Source organism: Strongylocentrotus purpuratus, unplaced genomic scaffold (genome assembly GCF_000002235.5).
Source record: "Strongylocentrotus purpuratus isolate Spur 01 unplaced genomic scaffold, Spur_5.0 spur5_contig_862, whole genome shotgun sequence".
NCBI classification, from domain to species: Eukaryota; Metazoa; Echinodermata; class Echinoidea; order Camarodonta; family Strongylocentrotidae; genus Strongylocentrotus; species Strongylocentrotus purpuratus.
Window position 1 is genome coordinate 690,653 of NW_022145571.1, and position 27,104 is coordinate 717,756.

At 37.0% G+C, this 27,104-nt stretch overlaps 2 protein-coding genes across 2 annotated transcripts in view; one reads left to right on the forward strand and one right to left on the reverse strand.

Annotated features, from left to right (window-relative positions):
* Positions 1–1,716: 1,716 nt before the first annotated feature.
* On the forward strand, positions 1,717–7,850 carry LOC100888450. Its single transcript, XM_030972188.1, has 7 exons — positions 1,717–1,861; positions 2,973–3,012; positions 3,844–3,952; positions 4,557–4,628; positions 6,437–6,512; positions 6,964–7,040; positions 7,711–7,850. Exons 1-7 carry the CDS (start codon positions 1,739–1,741, stop codon positions 7,787–7,789), a joined length of 576 nt encoding a protein of 191 aa, XP_030828048.1. The 5' UTR covers positions 1,717–1,738; the 3' UTR covers positions 7,790–7,850.
* Positions 7,851–9,193: 1,343 nt separating this feature from the next.
* The window catches only part of LOC593418 (neurofibromin), a 60,134-nt gene continuing 42,223 nt past the window's right edge, over positions 9,194–27,104 (reverse strand). The window contains exons 36-56 of the mRNA XM_030972198.1: positions 26,320–26,490; positions 25,879–25,980; positions 25,466–25,600; positions 24,749–24,814; positions 24,160–24,363; positions 23,004–23,101; positions 22,160–22,334; positions 21,360–21,476; positions 20,889–21,006; positions 20,253–20,393; positions 19,444–19,649; positions 19,089–19,150; positions 18,489–18,726; positions 17,713–17,853; positions 17,126–17,252; positions 16,563–16,650; positions 15,404–15,995; positions 14,600–14,697; positions 13,554–13,690; positions 13,078–13,124; positions 9,194–12,719 (exon numbers count right to left, since the gene is read on the reverse strand). Coding sequence (XP_030828058.1) covers positions 12,348–12,719; positions 13,078–13,124; positions 13,554–13,690; positions 14,600–14,697; positions 15,404–15,995; positions 16,563–16,650; positions 17,126–17,252; positions 17,713–17,853; positions 18,489–18,726; positions 19,089–19,150; positions 19,444–19,649; positions 20,253–20,393; positions 20,889–21,006; positions 21,360–21,476; positions 22,160–22,334; positions 23,004–23,101; positions 24,160–24,363; positions 24,749–24,814; positions 25,466–25,600; positions 25,879–25,980; positions 26,320–26,490 — 3,435 coding nt within the window. The 3' untranslated portion in view covers positions 9,194–12,347. The remainder of the gene's footprint in view (positions 12,720–13,077; positions 13,125–13,553; positions 13,691–14,599; positions 14,698–15,403; positions 15,996–16,562; positions 16,651–17,125; positions 17,253–17,712; positions 17,854–18,488; positions 18,727–19,088; positions 19,151–19,443; positions 19,650–20,252; positions 20,394–20,888; positions 21,007–21,359; positions 21,477–22,159; positions 22,335–23,003; positions 23,102–24,159; positions 24,364–24,748; positions 24,815–25,465; positions 25,601–25,878; positions 25,981–26,319; positions 26,491–27,104) is intronic.

Here is a 27,104-nt window from a genome sequence, read left to right on the forward strand (position 1 = left end):
TAGAGACATGCATAACCTGGCATTTTTGAGGGTGGAATTGCATTAGCCAGTCTGCTTCCCATTCTTGGAGTGCATCTAAGTCCTTCTGCAGGCATTCTGCATTTCTTCATCATCTGCACTAGACACCTTCCTGTACAATATGCAGTCATCTGCAAACAATTTAACCATAGACTTCACTGATATGCAGTCAGGAAGATCATTGATGAACAGCAGGAAGAGAAGAGGCCCGACTACACTGCCTTGGGGAACGCCCGACAGGACGGGAGAGGTGTGAGAAGTGCATCCATCAAGCAATACCCTCTGTGAGCGTCTTGTAAGGAATTCCTCAACCCAGTTATGGGTACTACCTCGGATTCCATAGTAGTGGATCTTATGGAGGAGTCTTCCATGCGGAACCTTATCAAAAGCCTTTGATAGGTCCAACAGGATTACATCTATCTGGTTTCTCGAGTCAATTCCACTGGAAAGATCTTGAATAGTGAGGAGAAGTTGGGATGTGCAAGACCGTCTCTTCCGGAATCCATGTTGAGCATTTGACAGAATGTTTAAGTCATCAAGGTGCTCAAGGATACTGCTACATACGATGTGTTCCAGTGTCTTGCAGATAATAGATGTCAGTGACACTGGCCTGTAGTTGACTGCTTGGCACCGCTCTCCCTTCTTAAAGATGGGAACTCCGTCTGCCTTCTTCCAGTCCTCTGGAACGTCTCCTTGATTCAGTGAAGCTTGAAAAAGCATAGTCAACACTGGAGTTATTTCCAATGACAGCGTCTTCAGTAGTTGTGCAGGCAGTTTGTCTGGCCTAGTAGCTTTATGTACCTGGAGAGAGGAAAGCAGTTTGTAGACACCAGCTGGTGAGATCTGGATTTCATCAATGTCCCGGAATGGACTTGGTCCTTTATCCTTCATGGTTGACATGTCCTCATTCCTGTTAAACACTGATGCAAACTGGTGATTCAGCATGTTGGCCTTCTCCTTGCTGCCTGAATGTGTAATCCCATTGGTGTCTTTCAGTGGGGCTACTCCAGTACGGTCGTTCCTCTTACTGTTGATGAAACTCCAGAATCGCTTGGGGTTTGCCTTGGAGTCGGGGCTGATGATGTTGTTGATGTATTCACTGTAAGCTTGTTTGCAGGCTGCTTGAGTTGATTTCTTGATCTCACGGTATCTGTTGAAATCCTCCTGTCTGTCAGTCGCTAAGGCATGATTGAAGGCCCGCCTTATCCTCCTTGATGACCGTTTCACCGACCTTGTGACCCATGGCTGACTAAAGCGAGTGGATGTCATTTTCGCTGGTACGTGACTGTCCATCATGTTTAGCAGGCTGATCTTGAAACAGTTCCACATCTCATGAACTGAGCTCTGTTCAGTATATTTGTGCACGAACTCTTGCTGAAACTGACGGTAGTTCATAGTCTACTCCTCTCTATGTGCAGGTAGACTATTCAAAATTGGGTAGCAAAAAAGGAAACAAACAAAAAACTAGTGCCTCGTTCACTTTACAAAGGAAGATCTTGATAATGCTTGTATCGCAGACATGGGCTATTAAGTCTGTTTCATTTGGAAATATGCTGTGTTGAGTCTGGCTCGGTCACATGTATGAATGCATTTATGAGAAAATGATTAATTTCTATTAATAACAGAAGATATCCTATTCTTTATCTCTCCTTTCATAGATGCCTTTGTAAATCTTCATTAGATTTCTGTCTCAGAAGAAAGGAAGAACATTGTTGTCAAGATGCCTAAGGTTATTAAGAAGACAACAAGCACAGGCAAGAAATCCCATCAGAAGGCTTCAACGTCAAGATCACGCAATCGCAGTGACAGTCCTATCGTTAGGACAGCTGTTAATGTCAGCCAGGTAATACATTTTATTTCAGAGATAAAAATTACACAAGGGAGATGGAAAGTGGTCTTGTTTTGGGGCAGTTCCTCTTTTTGGACCTTGTAACAGATACGCTTTGTTGCTAAGCAAATTATCTAAGAAAGATCTACTACTACTGCTCCTGCTGCTACTACTTTTGCTGCCGCTTCTGTACTACTACTATCACTACTACTATTTCTGCTACTATTTAACTATTGTACAAGTGCCTTTAATACATTTTTTAATAAAAAACTATTTTTTTATTGACATGTGGTCAATGTTTCAACTAAATATGAATCTACAAAACGAGAATCGTTTAATAAAATTCAAATTAGAATTCAAACTTTATTGATTTCAATCCAAACAGATAGGATCATTCTCAATTTTTGTACATTAGTTAACACATTTCAAAGTTATAGTGTAATATAGATAATTGAGTGTAAGAGACGGGTGATTCAGAGCTGCCAACCATTCCGTTTGTGCCGGAATTACTCCGTTTTTTCCTCCAAATTACGGTACTACGTTTTTTCTTCATAAAATACGTTTTTTAATAATTTTTTAATAATTTTTTAATTTTTGATTTAAAAAAAAAAAAATTTTAAATTTTTTATTTTTACATACCACACGTCAAACAACTGCCCTTAAATGGTGATTTGATCACGAATTCAATAGAAAACTTATTTTAAAACATACTTGAAGAGAAAAATATTCTCAAAAGAAAATAAATGCCGATAATACCAAAATAACCACCAAAAAAATTACCTGCTTGTATGGAAAAAACAGCATGATGAATAAACATTTCTGCATTGGAAGTGTGTCGCGCGTGGTTGTAAGGTTCTTTTTATGAATTCCTTTTTTTGGCTTGAAATTCCTTTTTTTTGCCATCATGATTCCTTTTTTTGGTCGCACAAGGTTGGCAGCTCTGGTGATTGGAATGATTTTTTTTTAGGGGAGGGGGGGGGGGGGGGGGTCACACATTTTATGCAGACATTCCACTGTGTCCTTGCATGCCTATGGTCATGATAAAGTGCAAGTGAGAATTTTTCATTTTGTGAAGATGATGTGACAACAGTGACATGTTTCCTTTTTTTTCTCTCCCATTGTACAGATTTCCAAACCAAAAAGAAAGAAAGCACGAAGCGGTGATGGTAAGTCCCTTGAAGCTAGATCTTCTCAAAACTCCTCCTTCTTAGAGCTATACCTGCAGTATGCTTTACTTTTTTTTTGTCTTTACAAGGCCTGTCTTATTAAGAGTTGTCAGTGATTAGAATCCATTGCAACTTCAAAAATCTATCGCTTGTGTGTATTAAAGAGATATGGGTTTGTAAGTTTACAATTGATTGGAGGACCAAGCTTGATATTGATATCAATATCAAGCTTCGTAAGACGGGGCCCTGATATCAATTATGATCAGTCAAAGCTCAAGACAGGCAGCACTGCAGCAGAAGAAGAAAATTGCATTTCCTGTTTAATGGCAGGTTGTGTGTGTGTGTGTGTGGGGGAGGGGGGGGGGGCGGCAATCTTATTTATTGGGTGGACGTATTGCATTAGCCAGTTGTAAGAATTCACTGTCTTGAATCAACATCCTTCTGATTTTCGGCAATCATTCGGGTGACATGTTCAAGGAAGATATACAAGGATTTTATTTTATTTTCATGTTGCCTTCTCCCTCTTACTTCTTTCTACTGTTATCTCTTAACCTATGTTTACCATTTGATGTAGGGGCATGTTCCACTATATGCCATTGACGGGAGTTCAGTTCTAACTTCAACAAAATATATATATATTGTATATATAAAAATTCAAATTCAAAGTTTATTCAACACTATTTATACAAATTTAAAACATACAAATACAGAATGGAATGATTTTTTTTTTTACTGGAGAAAAATTGAAATGATTTTTCTTTTTTTAATTGAAAAAAGAATGAAATGATTATCATCTATGATTTCTTTTTCTTAATAAAAAAATTTATTCAGATGAAATGTTCAAGGAGCGTACAGTATCTGCAAGGACCTTCTCACATTGGAAACCCATCACTAAATCATCTCAGGCTTTACTTGTTCAAACAATCGACAGCGCCATCATGTGAGTATAGCTAGGGGACTCAACACAATTTACTGGCAGATTAAAGTGTTTTTCTTTCTGCAGCAATTTGTTGTATTTTCTATTTCGCCAGTATCATTTCTCATTATCATTGTGCATCACTGTCGTATAAGTTATCACTTTTATTATCATCATTATAATTCTCATCACAACCTTTGTCTTATAGTGTTTGTCTTTGTCTGATAGTCAAAAAGAATAAATGATTGATTTTATTAGCAGAGGGGGGGGGGGGGGGTAATTTAGCCTAAAATTGAATTTAATGCAAGTCCTTCTAAAGCATTTTTATAACTCAATATCCTTTAAAAAAAAAAAATTAAAATTATATTTCCTCTTTTGACTTTGTTGGGGTCTTTAAAGCAATCCCCAATCCCCCCATGCAACGTTGCTGTTGTCACAGAAAAACAACAATTAAGCTTACAGGTTTAGGTCTCGGCTCAAAGAGAACTTTATTCAACTCTTTCATGGTGTACCTGAATTCCAAACACCAAAGGAAAATTTCACCCTTTTTAGGGTAACATAATTCTTAATTCTCATGTAACAGCTGTCTATCCTTGTAATAACATTTGAAAATCTTAATACCTTTCAGATCGGTGCTTTCTGAGACAAGCTCTGTGGCATATTCAGATGTGCGAGATGTTCTAAATAATCTGAAGAAAAGGTAAGGAAAGAAACAACTACACCATATCAATGCTAGGAAACTGGATGAAAAGGAAAAAATAAAAAATAAATAGGTTGGTGAAAAAGATTGAACAAGACTATACCAAACAAAATTGGACAAAAAAGAGAAAGTTTGTTATGATTGAAGTTGATAGTTCTAAACATACATATGTGAACCTCAACTGACTTGATCAAGAACAACTTTCAGATTTGCCTCATACCAAAATATGATTTTTTTTCTTCTCTTTTCTTGAGAGATATACCCAATGATATATCATGGATAGCTCAAATATTGTTTGAGATTATTCAGACCCATAGATCTTTCAGTTATAAAAAAACGTATTAGTCAAGTTGCTATTAAGGGTGGATTGCCTTTTTCATAGTTCCTTACAACCTTAGATTAGATGACTGGAATTTTGCTTTTATAATTTCTGTAATTTTGATTTTTTTAACGTAACATGGCGTAACATAGGCCTACTGTAATTTTTATGCCTCCGTTACGAAGTAGCCGGAGGCATTATGTTTTCGGGTTGTCCGTCCGTCCGTCCGTCCGTACGTCTGTACGTACGTCTGTACGTACGTCCCGTTCTTGTGATCGCGTTATCTAAAGAACCGATTGATGGATTCCTGCCAAACTTTGGTAATGTATGTATCTTGCAGAGCCTCCGTTACGAAGTAGCCGGAGGCATTATGTTTTCGGGTTGTCCGTCCGTCCGTCCGTCCGTACGTCTGTACGTACGTCTGTACGTACGTCCCGTTCTTGTGATCGCGTTATCTAAAGAACCGATTGATGGATTCCTGCCAAACTTTGGTAATGTATGTATCTTGCAGAGCCGATGAACTGATTAGATTTTGGGGTCACGAGGTCAAAGGTCAAAGGTCACAGGGCTCATTAGGTATGCAAAAACAGCTCGTGATCGCGTTATCTGAAGAACCGATTGATGGATTCCTGCCAAACTTTGGTCATGTATGTCTCTTGCAAAGCCAATGAACTGATTAGATTTTGGGGTCACGAGGTTAAAGGTCAAAGGTCACAGGGCTCATTATGTATGCGAAAACAGCTCGTGATCGCGTTATCTCAAGAATCGATTGATGGATTGCTGCCAAACTTAGGTCATGTATGTTACTTGCAGAGCCGATGAACTGATTAGATTTAGGGGTCATGAGGTCAAAGGTCAAAGGCCAAAGCGCACATTATGTATGCAAAAACAGCTCGTGACCGCGTTATCTCAAGAAGCGATTGATGGATTCCTGCCAAAATTAGGTCATGTATGTTACTTGCAGAGCCAATGAACTGAGTAGATTCTTGGTTCATAAGGTCAAAGGTCAAAGGTCATGGGCTCATTATGTATGCAAAAATAGCTTGTGAACGCATTCTCATTAGAACTGACAGATGGATTACTATTTAACTCAGGACATCTTGCAGAGCCAATGAACTGAGTAGATTTTAGGGTCATGAGGTCAAAGATCAAAGGGTCATATATGTATATGAGAAATTGCTTGTAATCACGATTTTCTGAGAACCTGTCAATGGATTACAATTGAACTTGAATTCGAAAAATTTCTTCTGTTTTGGTTTGTAAAATTGCTCTATGACGGAGGCATCATTTTCGACTGCGCGCAGTCGAATTCCATCTAGTTTACTAAATAATATTGTGTATTCGTGGTGCTGTCGTCCCGGCTTTATTTTGTGTAAGGACATTGCTTCACTTAATGGCTGCTGGGACAACAGCACCTCTGCGCCTAGAAACAATGTATTAGGCGCTTTATAAATGTGATCTATTATTATTATTATTATTATTATTACAGGATACTGGACAAGTCCAGGAATCTGAAGGCCCCTGCAACTAAACGCCCTAAATTCAACACACTGGAGGCCGCTTGTGTGAGTTTCATGCTATCTTTATTGACTATTTTGTTTATCTTGATTGAGTTTTCAAATGTCTCCAGTTTTAGCTAGGGATAAATGCTAACAAGAGAGTGTTGATCTAGCTATAGACCCCTACTTTATGAATTTGAATTATGTCATTATTTTAGATGTAGTTAAACATTAATGAATTTTTCCTTTGATTTAGCGATTAATTCTAGTAATGGCCTGATGTGTACTACCATATGAAATACACATATTGAAGGTGTAGTAAGCTGTGTTAAACTTCGCATTTATGTTTCACGTTTTTGGATTAGCCAACATGATTGCTTCTATTGTTCCAGACATTAATGGTTCTGTAGCAGTTCTCATCATTCCATAGTTATCCATTATCTACTGTTTCAGTAGTCCAGCCATTCAATACTATTGCTTTTTTTTCATGCTTCTTGGTATTTTGTATTTCTTGTAGCAAAAGTTAGAGAGTGAAGTGGTAGAAGCATTGAACCAAGAGGAACAATTATCAGAGATGGTGGAACAGATGACAAGGTAAGAAGCAGGACAAGGATATTAACCCCTTGACTACTGAATTCTGTGATTACCATAGGCTTAATATAGGGACCTCCCAGTTTCCATAGGCAATGGGTTAACAACAAAAGGCGTATGAGAGGGGTGGTAGGGGGTGTAGACACATCACATTTCAAGGAGCGACTTTCAGAAATAAATGGTAAAACAAATGGCAAAGTAAGAAAATAGATATACAGTCAAACCTGTCTATAGCAACGGCCCAAGGGAACTTAAACAAGTAGTCTTTGTATGCAGGCTCCTTTAGTACATGTTTCAATAAGAAACCATTTTCAAGGGAAACTAAAAATGTGGTCTTTGTAGACAGGTGGTCACTAAAGCAAGTTTGACTGTATAAACCCAGACAGGCTTGGGAGGGAGGAACTACTGTGAGAAATGGTAGATAACAAGCTTGGAATGTGTCAGAGAGAGGCTTTGTATGAGGGAAATTTAAGAAAATTACTGTATTTCAGGTATTGACAGTGAATGCAGTCGTATTGTGTGCTACTTTGGCTTGGTCATATACATGTACATTTCTAAAAATATAAAGGAAAGTTATTATGCCATGAATTTGATTATTGCTACAATTGTTTTAATTTTCTATCTCTGTTCTTTTCTCTCTGTCTCTTCTTTTCCCCTCCTCTCTCACTTACAGGACAGTGCAAGAAAAGGAAGAAATCTTGGAGGAACTTGAAAAAGCTGCCAGCAAAACAAAGAAAAAGTCCCAATTATGATATGTTACAGAGTTTATGTTTAACATTCTAAAACTAATATTTAAATACCTATGAGCACAAAGTTTAAAAAATAGAAATTCATACATGTAGGTCACATGACTTGAAAAACTTGTATTAACAAAGTAATATATATCAGTACATACTACATATACATGTATAAACACAAACGATCAGTAATTGATGGTGGAATGATAAAAATGGGTCACAACAGATTTGACAGGCGTAGATATGTAGTTAATTTAAATTCTCTCACAGGATGTTCTCTGGTCACGGTAGATGCATGAATGGGATTATACAGGGATACTGCTTAGATGGAGGAGGGGAGTATTACAGCATCTTCTTTTCTCATTCCTCCCCCTCTCCCTTTCTCCCCCCTTCCCCTTTTGAACTCCTCCTCTACCCCCTTTCTCTCTCCCCCTCTCTCTATCTCTCTCTCTCTCTCTCTCTCTCTCTCTCTCTCTCTCCCCTTATTACTGATTTCTTTCTTTCTTTGTTTTGTCATTCCTTCCCTAACCCCCCCCCCCCTCAAACACTGCTATGCCACAGACTGTCACAAGAAGTATTTTAGGAATGTAGACTTGTTTGAAATAAAATGTAAAAACTAAAATAGAAGTAAAGGAAAATAATTTAAGCAAACTAAAATGTAAATATGATGACCTGCAATTGCATGGCATTTTCTTTCATCCTGCTTTGTGAATAATGTACAAATGTCCATGTCTCTGTGAATTGTATTGTATTATGTGTAGATTTTGTATATTAAAATATAAGACTGTACATTCAAATAATGAAGTCCTCTGTGTTTGATACATTTCACTGATGTTGGTGTCATTCAGTCTTTTTTTTCTGTAGATGTTTTTTTAAGTTGAAAAAATTATTAAGCAGAGAGATGGCTCCAACCCTCAAAGGGTTTTACCAAAATCTTACCAAAAAAAAGGTTATGAATATGTGCATGTAAATGCAATGAAATTGACCGATTGATTAGGAAAATTTTTAAACTTAAAAATAAATAACGCCAAGGCTTCATTATAGTACCATTTTTAGTTCAGTATTGATAGAGGGAGTCCAAATATTCTCTAATCCAAAAGATAAAAAGAAGAGAGAAACAAGAGACACGGAGATAAATAAAGATGAAAGAGAAACTTAAAGAGAGGTTTACCATATTTTCAGGTGTACTTAAGGTATATGTCAGATTGGGTTTTACTAGAAACCCGACTCCTTGGTGGTGGCACTTCAATTTTTAGGGATGTTCGCAAACATTATTTGGTTTGAACCATTGACCTCCTAATATCAAGACCCTTGCTACATCCTCTGAAACTCCCAAACATTAAGAATCAAAATCTCACACTTGAAGTTTTAAACAGACAAACGGACACACAAAACATTAGAGCAACGAGCAAGAAAACATTTTAGTTTTGTTTTTCATTTAATAAGCACAAAATATATATGCCATTTTCATATATAATCATAATTGACAAAGTGGACAGTTTGTGTGGGAGTTGTCATTGAATTGTGTACAATTAACAAGACATTATACAACAGGTATATGATCACAAGTAAAATCAAAATGAATAGGATATTGATTATCCTGTATAAATACTAAGGATTTATACACTAGTCATCTCATTGGCATTTAAGAGGTGAATCACCAATACATTAACTGATCTTCCAAGAGATGAGTGCTACAATCAAAATAAATGTACATGTAATTGGTTTATCAAATTTAAATGATTTTGAACAGGAAGAGACTGATGAAGTGAGTTATAACTGAAAAATACCACAGCACGATATCGATGAAAGAAAACTTAGATTTCAAAATAATTTGAGCATGATTTTTTTAATCTGACACCCATAACTGAATTTCCAAAGCTTTTAACCATGAAGTAAATTTGTAGTTATTAATAATAATTGGAATTACGATGCACCTTTTCCAGAGGAAACAAGGTGCTGTCCTCTATTCTATAAAGAATTGTAGAGGTATGTTTTCAGCTGTTTATGAAGAAGTTAAGTGAAGTAATATTTCTTAGAAATGCAGGATGTTTAATCCATAGGTGTGGGGGTAATGAATTGAAAGGATTTGAATGAAGCCTGCCTCTTTTCACTCCTGCATTTCTCTGTCCATATGACTTTCAATTTTCAGGATTTGGTTTGTAATTTTGATAAATTTAAATCAATAACATGATTAAAGGCAGTCACAGCTCTGTCACACAGAATCTCGATGTCTTGAACAAGAATGAAAATGTGAAGAAATTGAACACTTGAACCAAAAATGAGTCACAGAAACCAATATAAGACAAACTAATATATGACTTGAGATTGAATCATAGGTTGTACATCGAATGAAGGAATCTGCGATTGGAGAAAAGTTACACAAGCAGGAAAGCATTGATCGGACAGGTTATTTAGTGCTGAGAAATTACAATACGTGTCTACCTTATACAAATACATGTAGCTTCAACACATTATCAAGGACCCATACAATTAATCCACACTCTTGCATATCAAACAAAGCATATTCATATTAAACATTTTAAAAATACATAACGATACTGTAGGTATATAGTTCTGGCAAGTTGTACAAATTATCAATTTCTTTCCTTTCCTGTCTTCTAATTCATTTTCAATTCTACAAGTATATACAATAAATTGTACAATGAAGATTCTGAACCAGTAGCAATGGCCCTGTACATAAATATATATATTCACATTTTGTACAATACATTTTCTACAACCTTGTACATACATGTATCCTACAATCTAACAAAGGTCAAAGGTCTACAGTGCAGATGGGCTTCTTCATGTACTTCCATTAAGTATCTTCACTACATGTACATCTGGAGAAAGAAAAAAAGTCATCTCACTCTGTATCATACCAAAACATAATATTTCAATTTCTCTAAATCCTATGTGCGTTCTCTTATTTTGTAACCAAAAATAAGAAAAAGAAAAAAGAAGAAAGAAAAAAGTGTGTTCATACAGCATAAGTTCATATTCTCTGCTATTATCCTATCATTTATGTGTTTAAGGCATGGGTTATCAGTTCTGTGGGTCCGAACACATTTACAATTAACAACTTAATTATTCATACCCCTTGTAAATTTGAGGTTTCTTGTGTCTTTCATAACTCAAGAATGACAAGTGGACCAGTTGAATTAAGGACTTTGTTGAATAATTTCTAATAGATGTAAGCTTTAATTTGTCATATTATCAGGAAACATAAATCGGCCAAATCAAATTTTTAACACAATCAGAAAAAATTACAAAATTGGTCAGAGTATGAATAATTTAGTTGTTAAATGTAGGTGCTACTGAGCTCCTGCCATTCTAGTGGAATGATGTATAATGCTAGGATTACTTGGAAGGTTTTTCTGGACCATCTAAGCTCATCCAAACATTTCTATCTTTCTCAACCTACTGTACACCGTTTTAAAATAAAACCCTGTTCTGATAAACAGGAAGGCAGTCATGATTTCAAATAGAAGCAGTATAAGTGTCGGGCAGTATAATATGAAATTCACAAAATAAGAGCAAATAAATGCAAGCACCATAATCCAGCAGTGGTCATTAAACTTATTACTGTAACAATGATTGAAATCTACTGATGAAATAAGCCTGCATTGTAAGACTGAATGTACATGTTCATACCCCAGGGGGTCACTCTCATACACAAATGCTACCCACCTGTGTCCATAAACATCTGAAATGGACCCTAATGGCATATCACATTATTTCTAAAATGATCCCTTTTTTAAGAAAGCATCAACACCTGTGAACCTGAAAAAGTACCCTTTATTTGTTTTTTGTGCGATCAGTGCATGAAAAACGACCCCTTTTAAATGAAAATGTTGACAACGCCGCCCTATAGCTGAAAATGACACCCTTTCGCCGCTTTTTCTGGACACGGGTGCTTAGCAAGTCATGTTGGGAGTGACCCCCCTGGGGAACATACAGGTTGCAGTTGTGTTATGATTGCTAGAATATGTATTTTTAATACAAACAGAAAATGAAGTTCCCCTCTGTGGTAAGCTACTTTGTTCAGACCACAGACCTATGCAATTTATTTTCATGTAAGCAAGACTCCCAATTCTCATTACCCCATTCAATTGGTAATTTCTGTACTTCCGATGTAATGGCTTGTTATATCTTGGCTTGCATACCATCTACTACAAAAGGGAACTAGGTTGTAACTCAGAACAAACTTTTGCAAAAGTAATACAAAATTAATCTAGCAGATAAGTACAATGAATAAAATCCTGCTTTCAACACACACATTTTCCATTCTCCTCGTCATTACTGGAATACATAATTACGCCATACTCTTGATGTCTTTTAAAAATAAAGCTCACTTCTTTTTCACATTACCACAGTGCACTGCTATGGAGAGCTTCCATTAATCTTCCTGTAATTTTAAATAAATTTTCTTATATATATATGTCATTTGATTCATTGAAATCCTAGATTCATTAGAATTGTAAATTGTAATAGGTGCAGAAGCATATCTACACGTCTTTAAATAGGGAAATGATTTGAATAAATATAGACATCTGGTGCTAGATGAGTGCTACCTGTTGGAAGGTTGCTTCTTTCTCTTGAAGCTGCTCCGATGATGAGGCCTGGCTTGGACGTTCCCGGTCAAGCTGGTAGAGGTCAGCATGGTCTGATGGTCAGAGCAGTGCCGTAGCCGCTGGGTTGGCACTGCAAAGAGCTGAGCACTGTGAGATGATGAGAGCTGCTCTACGTCTGATGCAGAGTGTGAGGAGCAGAGAGATGACATGGAGTTTGAGAGGTTACCTATCACCGAGGGTGTGGTTAGAGAGAAGAACTCAAGGGTTGGTACAGACAGCCAATCACTGTCATCTCCTGTACGACACTGCTCAGCCATGGCCTGTAACAGCTTCACAAAGTGATCAGATGTACCTCGGATCTCAGATTTCTGGAAATAAAAAAGTGGGAATTAATGAGAAAAGTTTACATCAGGTGCCAAGAAACACTGCAGGAGAAAATTATTAATCACTTATAAAAATCATTGCATACAATGTAGATAATTACAAATAATTGTGTCTTCTATAGCAGTATAGCTCAAGCTAAAAATACAGTCTAATTCAAGTAAATCAGTCGTAAAGATGTACTACTAGTATTTCCTGTCGTCAATTTTTTTTTATTTTTATGCCCCTGCATGTGACATCAAAAGTTATTTAATAGGATTCAAATGTCTTGTGGATACCTTATTTTATATGGTGATGATAATTTATATTTTTCTATGAAGCTTAATGTACATGCATGTTACTCACCTGTGGAAACTGACTGCTGAAGCGCCACAAGCCTCCAAAGCCAATGCCTGTCCAAAAAAAAAAAAAAAAAAGGAAAAAGATGTATAAATTTAAACACATATTAGTTAATTGAAAGAACTTTAAAATAGTGATCTCATACGAACAACTTTCCCTAGCCTACCAAAGAATATCTTACAGTCAAGTTTATATTGTTGAGTAGTAGGTTGTTGTTGGCACTCTTCACTAGCCAATGTGTACTGGATACATCCCTTAAATCCCTTACATCGCTGACTCGTACCCTACCCCCTTACCCTAGCCTATCACAGCAATCTCTTATACTGAGGTTTACATTGTAGGATCAGAGGTTGCTGTTGGCCTTCTTCACTAGCCAAGTTGTTCTGGGTGATACATCCCTTACATCCACACAGAACTTTTTATCTGCCCTACCCCTTCCCCTGCCCATCAAAGAATTCCTTATACTGTGTTAAGAGGTTTACCTTGTAGATTCGTAGGTTGTTGTTGGCCTTCTTCACTGGCTAATGTGTTCTGGATTATACTCTGTACAGCTGCCAACATGGCTTGGTTGTCACATGTTCTCAAAACATGGCTGATCTTGGAGTCTAGTAGCGAATACCTAAAATGACATATCGAAATCATGTATTAAATAATCTGCTTAGTTCCAAAATGGTGTTAACTTTATGTAAAATGCTAATAAATCACTTCCTTATGACTCTCAATATATGAGAGTCATAAGGCTCCAACTGTATATCGGACAAACTAAATTTTAGAGAAACATAGGAATCCTAGGTATGTTGCTCAACGGGATGCATATAGTTTTTGCCTCAGACTGAGCTACCTTTTCGACCAATCATCTTGCCTCCGTTAACAACAAAAATTATGTCTGGAGCACCTTTTCAGTTTTAGTACTTTTTAAAGCTTTCCCGGGTAGAATCACTGTCAAGTAAGGTGAAATTTTGTCAATCATTCTTGGTATCATTTGAAATATAAAGAAACCTTATCATAGCAATGATGAAGTACATGAGGAAATCTACATGGATCTATTCATCAGCTCAAAATGCAGACATGGTTTATTGCAGGTTCACTTCATTATAAATAGAGTACACACAGTACACCATATTCCAATACCAATACACCAGTCACATCAATGAGACAATAACGCAATGACACTAAAATGACAATGGAATGAACCAATGATTACTATATTTCTAAATTTTTTCCATCGTTGACAATATATATTAATTTATAAATGTTTTTTTAATGTTTTTTTTTTTTTTACTTGTTTAATGTTTGTAATATGATAATGATTTTCGTCTCGTTTTGTGTTTTGTTTATATTCTGTATTTGATTTCCCAGGCACAATTTTATTATAAATTATATCTTTGTATTTTATGAAATTAATTGATAAATTTAATTGAATTACTCTAAATGGCCATCATATTGTCAGTTATTGGTGTCTTTGCAGTGCGTCTGGTGGTATGACTGGGGTATAGATACGTAAGAAGCACATCTTCTTTATACTTACACAGTTGGAAACACTTGTGGGAAGACTTGGCTTGCTTCAGCTAAGTACTCATAGAGGATCCCCACTCCTCCTCCATTCATGTTACGTACAAGGGTAGCCTATGAGGGGTAAGAACATAAGCAGTGTGGTGATTAAACAAAGTTGAAACAAATAATGTCTGAACTAATAAGAAATAGAAACAAGATTTTATTCAGTTCAGTTCAGTTTATTAATATCATCATTTCGCAGCCTGGGCTGAATTGCATGACAATTTACAATTAAAAACATATCATATTTCTTTCGCAATTGTTTCAAATAATACCAGTTAAAATACAATATAATTAACAAAGACAATGAAAAAGATTGGCCTCATTCTTTGTTTTTAGAATGGAATCAGTAAAAAGAATGCGCTGGTATGTATTATGGCTCACATACATGTAGGCTTGCAAATTGAAACTATCCATCTTTAACCCGTTAGCAACTAGAGATTTTGTAAAAATGGCCTATTACTCACTGGAAGATGTTGCAGTATTGCTCTCATTTTGACATTGTTCTGAACAATATGAAACATGCGCTATTTTTGTATGCAGAATCCTACTGTAGATATCGTAAGGATTACGCACGGACAATATTATGATACTACAGCGCGTTGAAAGCGGACGAAAACGAAAGAGCTGTCTCCGGCAGTTCAGTGAGTAAAAGGAGGGGCGGTTAAGAGCGGTTTAGTTGCTAAAGGGTTAACACAATGAATGTTTTTTGGGGAGATACAAGTAAAGCAAATATTATGTGCTATGACTTATGTAATTACTAAATACATGTACTTACCAGAACCGTTAGAAGCAGAGCTTGTACACCTGACTCGGTGAGTACCTCATCATTGAGAAGCACATTCTCTGATGGTGTGGAGACCTTCCGCTCCTTCCTAGGTTGAGGGATGGTCATCCCTGTCCCACTGGTCCGCCTCTCATGCCTCGTTCTCCTCTCTCCTACCCCTCCCTCACCACTACCTCCTGACGACGCCCCACTGACCACCACCTCAGGACTGCGCACCCCTCTGCCAGTGCTGTGGGGCGGCAGATCCAAGCTCTTGTATTGTTTCAACGGCGACTTGTCAATCGTTACCGTCCCTTGCTGCTGCCTCAGCGCTGAATCCAGGCTCCGCTGCGTCTTGACGGCAGCATTCGTGATGCCTGGAGTCTTGTGCGGGGAGCGTAGCTTCTTGGAGGGCGATCTCTGTTGTTGCGTTGGATGGTAGACGTACTGGACTTGGACGAAGACGGAGTTGTCTAGCTCCAGAGCCTCTGGTGATAGGTTAGGGTAGTTACGACGCATGCTGCAGCGGCTTCTCACCTCCTCGGATACAGGTAAGAGGGCTGCTAGGTAGGCCACTGATTCCATGTTCACATCAAACTTGTCACTAGGGGAGGAATCAATATTACATCAAATAGAAAGACCAATTACAAGTGAGCAAACCTATGCTGGAAAATGAGAATCTATTTCAATAGTTTTATATTGTTTTCATGATAGTTTGATGGCAATATCATGCAGGCCATCTTATGTTCATTTGCTAGGAACTGAATATAAATTAATTATATCTCAAAAACCCTAAAAATCATACCTTTACCTAACAGAAAGGCAAAAGGTAAATTCCAATGCCACTCTCTAACAACAAATCTATTCATTTAACTTTATGGACATTAGGGCCTCATCTTATAAAGAATTGATATACATCGCAACTTATTTGTGATTGATATCAATGGCAACTACGCACATGAGAGATAGGAGACTGCAAACTTGTGATTGATTGGAGGACTTGCAATTGATTTGGATCAATCTCAACTCTTTATAAGACGGGGCCCAGGTGCTCTTGCTAGCACAGTAGAATATATTTGCATCGTTTCTGTGCTTTATATATGTATATTATTATTATCATTATTGTCTGCAAGGTCACACAGATAAGTCAAAACTACATACAGGTTCTTACCAATTTCTGTGCTTGCAAACGATGTCTAGCATCAGGTTGAGGATGCGTATTGTCCTTGACACTGTAGCGCTGGTAGGATGCCTGAAACCTAGAGCACAATGTGAAATGAGAAACATAGTAGAAACGATTTTTCATTATTAAATCAAGATCTATCAAGATATATTCATTACATACATTATCAAAAATTCCAAGATAATTTCATTAAATATATTACCCCAAATTCCAAGATCTATGCAATACATAACTTATCCAAATCACTTATAATTGTAGCATATACGTTTTAATTGTTTTTAGGGAAGAGTGATGGTAGTCAAGGATGCAGTTGTCCTGAAAGAAAAAAAAATCAATTCGGTGAACAATCCATCATTCTTCTGTGATTTAACATCATCCATTGTTTTCTTAATGCCAATTCCAGGCACGTTCATGGCAAGATTTTCAAAGCAATCAACAGATGCTTCAATGGCTATCAAAGAAATGCTATACACGTTTGCTTTTATGTGTCAAGCATCAGTCTGATAACTTTTCTTTCATACACGGGAATGGGGTAAACTGATGTTGCATACCTTTTAGTAGATGCCCAACTAGAGCAAAGTTGAAGTTATACTTGAAGCTAAGACCAACTGCTAGATCCATCTGCTTGAACTGGAAATCAAGAGGTTCTCTAACAGCCATCAGGACTACTTCTGGACTCTGTTTAAAGACATAAATGAGTAAACTAAGTCATCATTTGTTAACCATCAAGAACTATCAACACTTCTTTACACCTGATTTCATCTTGACAGTTAAAATTAAGTTAAGTGAGAGAAGAAGGGATGATACAACTCTATATAGAAGCTGATAAAGAAAAAGGGTATAAGTTTCTAATACCAAAAGTTATCATTGCTACTAGACTAAAAATATGTAAGACAAACCTCCAACAAATTCTTTTAAAGAATGGGAATATAAAATAACTAACATTTTGTTACGTTTCAATCTGACTATAATTCATGCTATATGTGTTTTCATCTCTACTTGACCCTTAAGTCGAAAGTCCTTATATCACATATTATTTGACAAGTTAAAATATTACCTCACATGCAAGAAAGAAAAAGATTAATTGACTAAATTTCCTATGTTTCAAGGTCAGAGTTTGACTCGAAAGAGAGCTTACCGTGTCTTCAAACAGTCCTTGTTCATCTAGACAGTGAAGGTTCTGCTCCAACATGGCCATACCAGCTGCATACAGAGCTGCTTCCTCTAGCTGAAGAACGGCTATGGATACCCAGAACAGTAGCTTGTGCATTGGAGAATCCTGAACAGAACATATCAAATAATCATACATTAAAGCCCCACTGTACTTGTAGCTACTTGCTCCCTCTATATAGAAAACAATTCCTAATCAGTGCCTGTTGGTCCCCCATGATCCTCTTTTTCTAATGTTAATTGAGAGCTGAGTTGATGAGATAACCACCTGTCAGTGACTTTGATGTGTGGTCTCATCCCTCCTGGCCAAACTAGTACATACGGCCTTTAAAGCAAAACTTTGTAATTTGTTATATTAAGTGCCCAGTTTGATTGAAAGTACTCAATGTGAATAATTGTGTTTGTAAAATCAACAGAGAAGCAACAGAAACGATTTTAATCTTCAGGGTTATATCAGAGATTTACGGCCACCACATGTTTCACAATATCCTGTATCGAGATTATAAAATGAATAGACTTTACCAATGGACCATTGGTTGGAGTTCAGTACTTTTGAAAAAACCCACCATCTATCAGACCGATCTAATTTAATTAAGATAATCTCTTTCTCCACTTCTCTTGCTTATGAAGTGACTTGACTGTACATGTTAATTATGACATTTGTTGAGGCTTTTTTTTAAAAAGGCAGTTTACAATGTGATGTATGAACAATGCTGTATTTAAAGATGAGTAAATCAATCTTACCTTCTCTAGCAGAGGTTGCAACCTGGTCATAGCAATGACGATAGACTCAATGTAGAGCAGCGAGCTATTCTGCTGAATCCCCGTCCCGTAGCAATCCTTCTGATTGATGGCATTATGTACAGCATGAGCCAGGAAGAGCAGGAGACTACGCATCTCTTTAGGTGATGTTGACTTGTTGATACAACCAAAGACTACCATGGCTCGGGGCTGAAGAGCTGGGTTGTTCTGGAATGCAAACCTGGTAGGATGGAGAAACATACAAGAGTTTCAAATGATTGGTAGAGTTGATTAACCCCTTTAATATGGGCAATGGCAAACTGAGAATTTTGTTTCAATGGAGGTAATCTAATGCCAAATTTAGCAATGAAATGTGGCATTGCATATCAAAAGTTAATTTATGACAACAGATCAAAGACTGGTAGGCATAGAAGGGGTTCAAAGTCACTTTCTGAATATAAATCAATTTATACCTAGTTCAGGAGACATGTTACTTTTACCCTTATAGACTTACAAAATAATGATACCGATATTGTGAATGGTATATTTTGTGCACCTTACAAATGAATACATGTATGTTACATAAATCATAATCATACTTACTTTCTGGTGAGTTCTGTCCATTCTTTCAGCCACTCACACGTTGGGATATCCTTCGTACAAGACTGCACAAACCAAGGGAAAGAAATTCAAAGTCATTACTGGGTATGTCAAAGAATCACGATGATGATATATAAAAGTGCATCTAGTAGTATATACTGTAAGTAATGGCTTCCACACTACTGAGCCTTCATGCTCTCTGTCAGCTTTCAAGTGTTCTCTCCTTTGTTCCTCTTCCCCTTTTACACCCTACCTCCCTAAGTCCTGAACAACTCCCACCTACTGTACAACATCTCTTTCTTCCCCTCCCTTCCCCCTCCCCTCTCTCTTCCTCCCTTCAACCCCTCTTCTAACTCACCTCCATGATCTCTAGCAGAGCATCAGTGATGGCTTCCAAGCTACTCAGAGGCATGATCTCTGTCTGCTGTCCTGAAGGTCTTTCCCTGTAGCTCGACCTGAAGGCTGCTACGGTAGCTGATTTGACCTTGCTGATACCAAACATCTTCTTGAAGCGTGTAAGAGAGAACTCAGTAAGAGCGAGATGGAGAACCTTCTGCGTCTCCTCTGCAAGAATAAACAAATAAATCATTAACATTACTTCAAATCTTTAACCCTGATCGGTTTCAAGTAAGGTGCATTTACGGACTTTGATCGTAATGCTAAACATGAACTCAAAGTTCTAAATTGTAAGTACATGCATGTGCGATAACATGACATGTTAAATGAAGTCCTTAGTTAGGGAAAATCCCCATTAAAACAAAGTGTATGGCAATCAAAGATACACTTGTTCATCCAAGCCATATTCATTCAGGGAGGAGAGACTAGGATTTCAACTTTGTCATGGTTCAGACACCAATGCCCTTGCATGCAGGAAAATAGAGCTTTTGGACTTAAAAGTGGACAATATTTTGCCAATTTTGTGATAACAAAGCAAGTTTTGTGTGCACCAAGCCATACACCATACCTTTGTTTTGAATACTAAACATGAAGAATAAATGCTAATACTCCAATAAATTGCTGTAATATGTTTCATCTGGAATATTGGTTTACATGCTACACATTTGAGTCTTACAACACACATGGTTTTGAAATATTAAAAATGAACAGAAAATGCCAACCCTACTCTACAGTAGATTCGGTTTGGATTACCGTACTGGTATTACGTACCACTGAACTTGAGTTGTGAGCATGTACAGAGAGAGTGGATGATGTTAATGACTAGCCCATGGATGGAGGCTCTCAGGGCTAGTGGTCCAGTTGAAACCAGCATGGTGATGATGTGGAACAGAGCTGGTAGGTTGTTGGCAACTGAAGAAAAAAAAGGAGAGATTTATACAATATGTTTTAACCTAGATTTGAATGAGGGCAATTCAAACATTGTGCAAAGATAAACTGCATTTGCTTATTCAAATACAGAAATGCACCACACACAAAATAATGAAAAGCTTTAAAAAAATAATTCTTGTCAAACTCCAGTCTTTGTTTTGTTTTGCCTGGGTTGTTGCTTTCTGTTGGAGGTATATAAATGCAAACAATGTCTCTCAATAGATGTGAGTTGGTCAAGAGGTCAACTCTTTGGCCTTCCAGCCAGGGTTATATCACTATATATACGTCTTGTGACTTTAAACGCCTATTTAGGGATGTAAATAAACTTGTCTGATTGATACACATCTGTGAAAACCCAAGGGCACAAACACCCTTATCCACTTTCATATCTATCAACACTGAAACAGATTTGAACATGTTTAAATCTTTTCAAATTCCCATAAAATAAAAGAGGGAAAGAATGGTTGAATATCTCACCATCCAAGCAGTTGTCGAAGGAAAGCATGAGAAGGTAACGAGTCAAGATGGCAATATCATCCCACATTAGATGTTTCTCAAGGGTTGCTGTGGGTGACAGGGATGTCTTCTCTAGGATCTGAGTAATATAAGGTTAAGCACCAAGGACATAAGTTATAAGTTCAGTAGTGCAAGGACACATAATCTTTATAGTGAAGGGAGGCACAGCTCAATCACAGATTGTATTTCTGTAACGGGTTCCATCTACAGCTCTAAAACCTTTAGTTGATGTCATGTCATGTTATGAAAATGGATATCAATTTCATTGTACTGGAGAACTTTGCCATAAAACACACAATAAATGAACTGCTCCTTCTCCTCTGTAACCACATGACAATGTATATCCCAGGAAGTTTTGATTGATTACATTTTGAAGAAAAAAAACGTACGCAAGAACAATGAAGCTTCATAACAATTGGTAATTGTTCTTACATTGCATAGCCTCTCAATGACCTTGGCAGATACTAGTTTGACATTGGCCGATGCTAGCGCCACTGCTGTGTCAGCCATCACCTCTGCTCTGGGTAGACCTCCACCTGACACACTCGTCTGAAACACAAACAAACAAAAACAAAACATAAATAAATAACAATTCAAAGTGATTTTGATAATACAAAGAAACAAGTATTCATTTTGGATAAGCAATATGTCAAAACAGAATGTATCATGCAACATTTGTTTTCTGATAGCATAGAGCTAATTTCAATGACTTACTAATTCTTACTCATTTGTGATTTATTGGAAGAGTTGCAATCAATCAAATGAAACTCCTATTAAAAGAGATCAGCGTCAATATTTCTAAAAAAGAATGAAATGCTGATAATACCAAACAACAACAACAACAACAACCTTACCTACACATTTACACCCCAGTCACAATAACAACAGATCAAACTAAAAATTGCATTACCACTAGTATCCAAAAATCGGCTGGTGTGGAGTCCATTTGACTAAGGTAATGCTGCTTTCTTAGCAGTCAGGTACATATAAAAATAAACTGTTAACCAACTGTTAACGGGGCGTTGTGGCGTGCGCCTGTAATCCAGCTAAAAATGGAAGTTACAAACTGATTCAGCCGAGGACGCAAGCTCAAAACTGAGTCACGTCTTTCGGATGGTGACGTTAAAGGTCGGTCCCCAGATGTAAATAATCATATCTGATTGATACACGTCTGTAAAAACCCATTTACACACACACTGTGTATATTAATTGATGTACAATCATGTACTTACCTTGATGAAACTATCCAGGACGCAATCAATGAGATCTTCAACCTGGCCGATGTTTCCCCAAACCTTGGCTTGGATAGATGGATACATCTGCTTCTCTGTGATAGTCATATGGATCAGCTTGTCTAGGACAACAGTCAGTTTGTATCTCTTAGACTCATCAGATCTCTTGCTGAATCTGGAAGAAGAAAAGTGCAAAGGACACGATAATCAACATCAGGGATTCCAGGTAGAATTGATCAGAGGGCCTGAATGTGCTACTTTGTACCCCAAAAAGCCTAAACTATGGTCTGAAAATAACTTGCCAGGGCCAGAGTTCAGGCTATTGCCTGAAAACTGGCATCCCTGCAACATGCTTCGAAGTATTCCAAGTATTAAAGATAAATGAAGAGGTATTACATTGCCTACTGATCCTCACATGTGTATAATTCTAATCTCATAAATATTTCATGATACTCTCTATGTCACAAATACCATAAATCTTACCAGAGGGGATTTTTCACAATTGTCTTTTCTTTATTATATCAACATGGCCATTATAAAAATACATTTACATGTTTGAAAAATATCATTGAAATAGGAAGATCTCTTGTAAAATTTCCATCTTGCAATGCTTTTCCTGGAGGGCGTCTCTCAAAACTTGTCATCAATGACAAATGACGTTTTTTTTTGTAATAAGCTACTGAAATTCTTGCTTCTGATTGGTTATTAGCAGATTTGTTACTGACTTTTGTCATTTGTCATTGAAAAAAGGCTTTGTGAAATGCCTTGAAAAGCTAGCCTCCCTCCAATGAGCACACTTCTTGGCTACTACACATAAACTTCAACCTACAGAATAGAGCTTTACCTTGTAAGGTTTGGTAGCCATGGTGTCATGTATTCCAGACACAGATGCTTCAGTTCTATGCTGATCTTACTGAATCCTGTGATGCACTCTTGCAAGAACTGTAACAAATAGAATAACAATGTAATGATCAAAGATCCATACATGTATATGTACGTACAGGAATACATAAAATAAGAAATAGGAACATGTCAGAGCTTTCTTTTAAAATCATTCGTCTTGTAAACAGCCCGGCCCCCCCCCCCACTCAATGTAATTTAGGGTACGCATATGCTCATTCCCTCTTTTTGAAAGCACCCCCTATCTGAGGACTGCCAATATTTCCGAACTCCCCTTTCGCGGGCAATTCGCAGGCTTTTCCTGCCTTGGAGACCCCCCTAAATCAGGAAAAATGCTCAATGTACCCCCCTAAATTCAGAATAATTTCTCAGGAGTCCAAAGAGATGAGAGAAAAAAAGAAAAAACGCCCCCTTTTTAAAGAAATCTCCGGGTGAAAAGTCAAATACACCCCTTTTTTTACAATTCTCGGGCCGGACTTTGTCGCAAGAACCCCTTTACCGGACATTTTGGCAACACGCATGCGGTCATTCCGACCTCTGAGTGGGGGGGCCGGGGTAAACAGTCATTCATCATTCTCTGAATAAAATGGACTCAAACATACTTTTAATATGATCCTGTAGTCGAGAACCCTTGAATATGACACTTAAACAATATGAATACCAACACCTGAAATTTCACTGTCATACTGCTAACAACTGCTTCAGAGAGCCTTATAACTGATATGTTCATGGCAGAGAAGACTACGAGAGAGACTTGCAGCATAACAAATATTCAACATTTCAAGGCATAATTTGTATTTGTTCCGCTTTTTGATATGTTGAAAAAGAAAGTTTAACAATATTATAAAGATGAAAAATATATTGTATGTCTATCTGGAATGGAAAGACATTTTGCTGTAAAGTGGCAGTTGCTACAAGTACAATTGTTGTTTGTGTAGAAAGATTATTTTGCATTTGTTTAAAAATGGAGATATATTTGATTTGTTTGTTTGTGTGAAGATTATTAATAAATAGCCTTTGGAGGGCTCAAAAATTGGAAAACAAGATGACAATTAGTATTTCTAAATGCAACATGTAATCTGGACGGAGTTTAGACCTACCTCTAGTGTGAGATGAGGTTCATTAGCAGCCAGTGTCTTACTGATAGACACAATGAAGATGGTGTTGTTTGCAGGGATGCATAGACCAGACGTCTCTAGCAGCTGACCTTCGATCTTGAGGTTAAAGGTTGCCGTCAGAGCACACAGCAGGTTGTAGGCAGCTGACCTCAGACAGGGGTCATTGCTACCGAGGTTCAGTAAGGCCTATACGTAAACATGATGACAAAATATTAATAAGGTAATATGGAAAAGAAATTACTTCTTTAAATAAGACTTCTCAGAAAGTATTTTGGCTCTTAACAACAAAATGCTTTTTCCCGAAATTCATTTTTTACACAATGCAAACAATATGACTTTGCTCATGTCCAAACTAAGATCATAAAAGTAAAATCATTCTAAACCCCCTATGACTGATAACACTAAGCCCATGTCTATAAAGTTTAAATGACTACACATAAACACAAGATTATACAAAAATAAGCATGACAACAATCAATCAGATTTGAGAACAGGGTATTACTGTTTATAAAAGTCCATGTACAATTTATGAGGTTTGACCGTTTCTAAAATTGAAATACTGTTGACATACCATATTGAGGAGGGTGCCAGGAACATCCATGGGTTTGATCTTGGAATGTACTGCTACTGTCTCTTGCTGTAAGAATGACAAAATGTAACAAAGAATGTTCGTCACATACAAGAAACCACAATGGTGTCTTCAAATAATATTTCTAAAGTGATGACATCATCCAAGCTTTCACAATCTTGTTGCATGGGTATTTAAATATACATGTGTTTTGTTTGTGTCTGAATAGTTTATATTTCATGTTGAACATTATTTGATTAGGAGAAAACGCACATTTTCAATAGAATCAAACCAGAGTTCTTTCAGGATTAATGCTCCGTAGGTTAATATACAGAATTATAGAGTACATTTGTGTAGCATCAATGCAGAGTGAACTTGTATAAAAAAATTACGTAAATGAGTACTTTAACTTTTCACATTTGATAAATAAAAGATACCAATGGGATAATTCTACTTCATAACTAATGTTTGCTGAAGCGCATCTGTCCCTTTCGACATATAATGATATCTAATATTGTACAGTAATAGATAATATATTATTTCATTCATTCATTCTGCATGAAGTGATTTCTCGTCTTACTGGTTGTGATAATTCTACTTCATAACTAATGTTTGCTGAGGCGCAGCTGTCCCTTTCGACATATAATGATATCTAATATTGTACAGTAATAGATAATATATTATTTCATTCATTCTGCATGAACTGAATTCTCGTCTTACTGGTTGTGATCTCTCCCATCTTGTTCTGATATGCTGGATGGCTTTAGCGACCTCTTCACACTCCTGATGCATGAAGGATAAAAGACGACCTTCTTGCAGCGTCACTGTGAACTGGTTCTCATCCACCAAAGCAACCTATCAATACATTGATTGAAAGAATAGAGACCACAGGATAAGTTACATTCATTTGTCCATACAAATCAACAAGGGTACCTGATTCATCAATTAATTTCAACACTTTTCTTGTTTAAAGGTGAAGATGAGGTTTTGGAATTGTAGTATACAGATAACTATACAAAGGTCATGATGAAATTTACAATTGTAAAATCATATAGCACAAGTAGAATTTATCATGCTGCTTTATCAACTCGCTTTTTACTGCAAGAAATCCATTAGCATTGTATAGTGCTTACCTCATCAATCTCTGAAGCTAGATAGATGTCATTGAGTAAGACAGGCTGGACAAGGATCTTCGTCTTCTCCATACATGTCACATGGATTGCACTGGATCCAACCTGATAAAACAAATAGATCATCATTATAAATACAGTCAATTCTTTTCTTAGAGGCTAAAACAATGTTGTAAAAGACCTTCATGGCAAAGTGCATGTCATGTAGCCTCATCAAGTTGATGTGAATGCTTTATCAATGATTCATTATTATTATTATTCCACAGCCAACTCACATCTGTCATCCACCTGTATGCTTGTATCATCTGCTTGGAGTCAAATTTGCAAAGGGTTAACATCTTTCTACCTCTCAACAGAAGGCTTGTATAAACTGATCCATAACAAAGGGGATAATCATGCACTGCTAATATATAAAAACAAGACCAAACATTGTCTTCTCCTTACCTTGATGGCTACTTTGATATCCTTATGTGAGTCTGATAGTTTGAGAGCATTGTTGAATACTTTCAGATCTTCATCCAATCCTAGTGTAGCTTTGTGTAACCTCTGTTGATCAGGCTCTATGTATTCACCCAGCTTAGCTACTGACTCAATGAAAATGATCCGACGAGTACCCTATGAAAATACAATAATATGACAGTTTTAATAATGCATTGTATGAAATAATCTGTATAGTCAGTTACTGAAAAAAATCAGATTAAATATTACATTCAACTTCAGTATATCACAAAGATATTATAACACCAGTTGATTCTAAATCTTCTGATTTTAACCAAAGGCAGGATGAGTGTGAACATAATGTTTTCAGTGCTATTACTGATAATAGGACTTAGTGATAACTGTCTCAAACACATAATCATATGGATAAAATCATCTGATATTAAATGAAAAATATCTTGAATGCTTCCAGCTGAACTGAAGCCAGGGTAATAAGGCACCTTGAGCATCCCCTGGGATGGATATATAGACAAAACAAATGTAGCCAATTTCAATTTGTTGTTACCATGTAGAGGTGTCGTGGTCGAGTGGATCGAATGTCCTTTGGCAAGACATTGATCTACGTTTGCCACACTCAACCCAGGTGATGTAAATGGGTGCCTGGCAGAAATTAATTCATTGAAATGCTGGAGCGCTGTAATGGCAGCTAAGCTAAAGCCGGGGTAATAATAAATGCGCCCCGGAATAGAATTTCTAGATAGACGGCGCTATAGAAATGCCTATTATTATTA